Source organism: Austrofundulus limnaeus, unplaced genomic scaffold, assembly GCF_001266775.1.
Source record: "Austrofundulus limnaeus strain Quisiro unplaced genomic scaffold, Austrofundulus_limnaeus-1.0 Scaffold176, whole genome shotgun sequence".
Taxonomy (NCBI): domain Eukaryota; kingdom Metazoa; phylum Chordata; class Actinopteri; order Cyprinodontiformes; family Rivulidae; genus Austrofundulus; species Austrofundulus limnaeus.
Genome location: NW_013952578.1, coordinates 814,065 through 819,095, shown reverse-complemented (window position 1 = coordinate 819,095; position 5,031 = coordinate 814,065). Strand labels below are relative to the sequence as shown.

General features: G+C 42.3%; 1 protein-coding gene across 5 annotated transcripts in view; it reads left to right on the top strand.

The window, feature by feature from the left end:
• Positions 1-5,031, top strand: part of LOC106524105 (discs large homolog 1-like protein) — a gene marked incomplete in the record, with an annotated part of 158,795 nt that overhangs the window by 39,634 nt on the left and 114,130 nt on the right. For all 5 annotated transcript variants that reach the window (XM_014017766.1, XM_014017765.1, XM_014017769.1 and 2 more), the window contains 1 exon segment: positions 2,587-3,015. In XM_014017766.1, the coding sequence (XP_013873220.1) occupies positions 2,587-3,015 (429 nt within the window).

Here is a 5,031-nt window from a genome sequence, read left to right as displayed (position 1 = left end):
GCCTCCACATGGTGGACAAACAGGTTAGTCACATGCAAAAGAGGGCCATCACCTAACAATAGGCTTGATTAGCTCTATTGTTCATAGAGGGTCATGTGCCCCATCATCTGACCCGTGTTGTGTTATGTGAATGCAGTGAATGCAAGCGGGGGTTCAATGTCCCCTTGTTTTCGTCCCTCTTTCCCTCTTTGTGTTGGTATCATTGGGGCCCTGATCCACACCTTTTGCTCACAGGGGGCTGAGTCACACTTGCAATGACAGCCTATTGTTAGTCGATGGCCCTCTTTTGCATGTGACTAACCTGTTTGTCGAGGTGGGGGCAGGGCTTATAAGGCTGATACCTGTATTACTGAGATGCATCAGGATATTCTTAACATCATGGATGATACTCTTTTCATGATAAAGCAACAAGATAAAATAGGGTTTATCAAACTTTTACTAGACTGCTGTTCAAAATGTGAAAAATATATTTTTTAAAGGTTTTGCAAAGTGAGCTTGTGCCTTTGTAAAGTAAAACATGTGGCTTCTAAGATGCAACTAAGGAAAAATTGATGGAAAACCCATAACACAAACAGACTGTCTGCAGATGTATAAAAATGTAAATCACGAAAAATAAACTTTTTTATTTTAAATGAACATACAGCATTAAATACAAAAAAGTCATGTAAAATCGACTTTTTTTTAGCTTTATATCATGTTATAATGCCATTTCCTGATCAAAAACATACAATGGAGTGTTGCTTTGACTCATTCATGCATGTTTGAGAAATCTTTGTCTCCAGTGGTAGCCGTGTGGAGTTATCTAAACACTTGCTGTCACAAAGCCCCGCCTATTTACACAAAGCTCCTCCCTGGAGCTCAGTCTGCAGCTGAGCTTCTGCCCCACTGAGCACCCCTCCCCCACAGCATTGCTGTAAATGTGTGCTGAAGTGGGAATGTCAGAAACAGTTGGCAGTTCTTAAAGAGACAGAGGCCAAATTCCAGGTGTTTTGATCGACTCTGACGCCAAGTGAAATTTATTTTTCTTTTAATCTGTATTTTCATAACAACTGAAGGTAACAGTTACTTGATTGTGGTGTGGAATTAAACCATGTGCCTGGAAAATACATAATAACCCCTTTCATTTTATTTATCGTTATTTTACCAGGTAAGTCCCGTTGAGATCTCAGATCTCTTTTTCAAGGACGGCCTGGGCCTGAAGGCAACCTATTATACATGCTTTTAGGGGTGGGGGAAACCGGAGTACCCGGAGAAAACCCACACAAGCACGAGGAGAACATGCAAACTCTACACAGAAAGACCCCAGGTCCAAACCGGGGATCGAACCCAGGACCTTCTTGCTGTGAGGCGTTGGTGCTAACCACTGAGCCGTCGTGCTGCCAAATGCTTTCATGATGCAAATGTTGACAGTTTAAAGATCATGATGTAGAAAGCGGCTATAACATTTATCTATTTGTAAGTGTTGTGTTGCTTCGGTGCCATGAATTTGTAAGTGAGATTTATAAGAGCCTTTAATTATCTGAGTTTTTTTCCCACATATTTTACATTAATCTCTCACATTCATATAACCCCAGGAAAGGATCAAGTCTTCCAAACTTGTCATTGTTTAAATGGGGAAAAAGATTTAATTTAGATTGTTTCACTTTAATTAAAAGTGCTGCTTTAGCACAAATGAGTCTGTTATCTTGAGATGAGGCACATTTTATTTGCCTCCAAGCTTAAAAACTATTTTCTTTTGGTTTTTGTTTGTACATTTAATGAAGAAAAAGATTTTTTGCTTCTCGACATTCACAGCTGGCGTAAAACCCAGCAACTCTTCTTCATTAGCTGCCTTAAAATACTCCACTAAACACTGTCCAGTAAATCAGAAAAATGCCCAATGCTTAAAAAAACTCAAGCTAAAGAGAGTGTAGAGATGGGGAATAGAAGGAAGAGGAAATAGTGAGACAGTTTTTTTTTCTATCGGATGCTTGATGTGGAAGTGAAAGAGGCATGATGAGGATAGAGAGTGATGAGGAAGAGAGAAGTAAACAGTTTTTCCCCGAGGCAGCCTTGTCTCCCGTGCACTGTCCTCTTTCAGCTTTTTATTCCTGTTTTACCTGAAATCTTGTGTTTCGGGGTGTGTGTGTGTGTGTGTGTGTGTGTGTGAGTGTGTGTGTGTGTGTGTGTGTGTGTGTGAGTGCCTCGATGCAGTCATGCGTGTGTAGAAAGCTCAGAAGACAATTATTGCCATGCTGGGTGTACACCTGGACCGTCCTGTAAACTTGCACTGAGAACGTTCTATAAAACATACTACACATGCATGTGTGCACACACTCACACTCTGTTAGTCTCTTTCAGGCTGCTTGTGCATTGATGCTCTTTTCTTTTTCTGCTATTCTTATATATTCTTTCATTATAAACTTATAAATATATATTAAGTGACCTCTTTCCTTTTCTGTTTCTTTCTCCTCCCTTTTGCCCGGATTCCTGTGACTCACCTCTCCATCCACGTCTTTCTCTTTTATCCTGTCCTTTTTTAATTTTTATTTAACTTCCTGAAAACCTGGTTTCCCCTCTCTGTCCCCTGAACCCTTTTCACAACAGAAGTATCGGTGTCAAGAAGAGGAAGGGGCTTCACCGGGAGCCCCCAGACTCCACCATCACACCTGCCCTCAGCACCCGATGGGATTAGCCAGACAGTTGAGCGATGGAGGGACCTTGGGGCGGGACGGAGGAACCCTCGGACGAGACGGGGGCTCTCTCGGACGAGACGGGAGCACTCTCGGACGAGACGGGGGGACCCTGGGGAGAAATGGGGGGACATTGGGGAGGGACCGAGGAACGTGGAGGAGAGACGGAGGGGGCGCCGGGAGCACGGAGCGAGAACGGGAGCGGTCCCTGGGAAGGGACGGGTCTCTCGGCCGTCACGGTGACCTTCGCGGAGCGGAGCTGGTTCAGGTGGCGGAGAGGCAGCTGTCTCAGATTCAACACGTTCACGGATACGTCACTCACACACACATCGCACCTGCTCAGGTAACCACGTCAGGCTCTCGCTGCGGCTTTAAGTTGAAACGTTGCGTCCCACCTCTGTTTTTATACTTTGTTCCAAGTAGCCAAGGTTACCTAAATTCACCGTCAGACTTCTTACAGAACTGTGCACAGAGGTGACTCAGTGTATTGCTTGTCCTATTTTTTATATATCTTTTATTTTTTTGGATGTGATGAGGATCGTAATTTGTTTAAATCACAAAATAAACCTAAGACAAATGACTTGAAATTACACACTATAAATAACATGGAAGTAAGGCAAGTGACCAAAGAGTCTTTAATCCTGTAGTTCCCCCCTTGTAGGCACCCACATTTTCACAAACATAACTTCATTTTTGTGAAACCATATGTCATGAGTTTTAAAGTAGACATATCCTGCTTTTAAATCCTTCCTTTTTCACATTTAAATCACTCAGTTGTGGTCTTTATAAAGTGAAACTGCAACGCTTTGGTCTGAATTCCCCCTTATTATAACTCCAACCCCCCTTCTTTTACCCCTTTTCTGGTGTGTGTCTCAAAGGTTATACTGTTCCTTTAAGACACTTCAAGCCCCGCCCCCCTCCTGCTTCCAGACCGGTCCACTTCAGTTTGAGAGAGGGGGTTAGCCTTTTCTAACTTGCAGAAATGTTTTATTTACGATTAAATTAAAAGATGTCAGCAAAAGAAAATTGGTAGATCCAGCCTCACATGTTGGAACCAGAGTCTGACCCAGAACCAGAGTCTGACCCAGAACCAGAGTCTGACCCAGAACCAGAGGAGAATTAAGATGAGGACATTGTAGTTTGTAAGTCCAGACCATATTTGGTAGTTCCTACGCAGACTATCTTATGTAATAGTTCACAAAACGTCATGGAAAATAGAGAAAACTGAACGGGCTGAAAAATATGACCGAAACAGAAAATAAAGATGTCTTTGCAGCACCAGGAGAGACTAAATTCAACTTTTCTGCTTCCTAGAGACTCAAAGTCCTACAAAATGCATATAACAGCTAAAAAAGTGGATTTTACCTGATATGTCCCCTTTAAAACTCATTCATCTATCCGTCCGTCTTTTAATTTGGCTTTGGTTTTGTTGTACCATTGTCCTCATTCTCAGCTAAAGCATTTATGTATTTTTAAATTTTGGCATGTTCAACATTATTAAGTAGCAGCATGTGTGTGTGTGTTTGGGATACGTTACAGCTCTCACTGCTGGCTATTTGCTGGTGTTCAGAGCTGAGCAGTGTGTGTGTGTGTGTGTGTGTGTGTGTGTGTGTGTGTGTTTGTGGCGTGTCAGCTCCGAGCTGTTACACACTGTCATGTGTTTTCCTTTGCACTGACTCACTTGTCAGTCACAGTGAGTTGAAAGGAGGCCCGTTTGTCGAAGGAAAACTTGCTGTGTAGCTCCACCTTGTGACCGGAAATCACCCAGCCACTTCTTTACTGCAAACATTTCTATTGGACACCATTTTTAAAAACCCAAATCGGTCAATTATGGCAACATATGAAGATATTTGTCTACATTTGCTGTGGAAGAGTGGCTGAAGAGAATCTAAGATCATTTGACCTTTTTTAACAGCGCAGCATCATTAGTCCCATTATCGTCATTGATGCTCCATCCCGGCAGCTTATCACCTGTCTGTCTGCATAAAATCTGTGAGAAGCAGCTCCTGCGTATGTGATCAGCATGTGTGTTTGCTGCTGGGAGATTCAGTTTATTTTGAGAACTTCTCCTTCCTGGTTGGTGCGTGTGTGTGTGTTTGTGTTTTTTTATGTGTGTATGACCACAGGTGCTGGTTCTGGCTTCCTTTTGTATGACAGATGGACCAGCCATCTTGTTCTCTTCATGTAAATGTTCCCGTTTCTCTTTCTCGTCACTTCCACTTTCCTATTTGTGCATGTTCTCATTTACAACCTTGTTGGGTCCCTCTGTAAAAAAAAGTGCCAAAAATTTACTTGAAAATCCCTAAATTATATTTAACATAATTAATATTTAAGCCCCTTACACATACGTAATATTCAA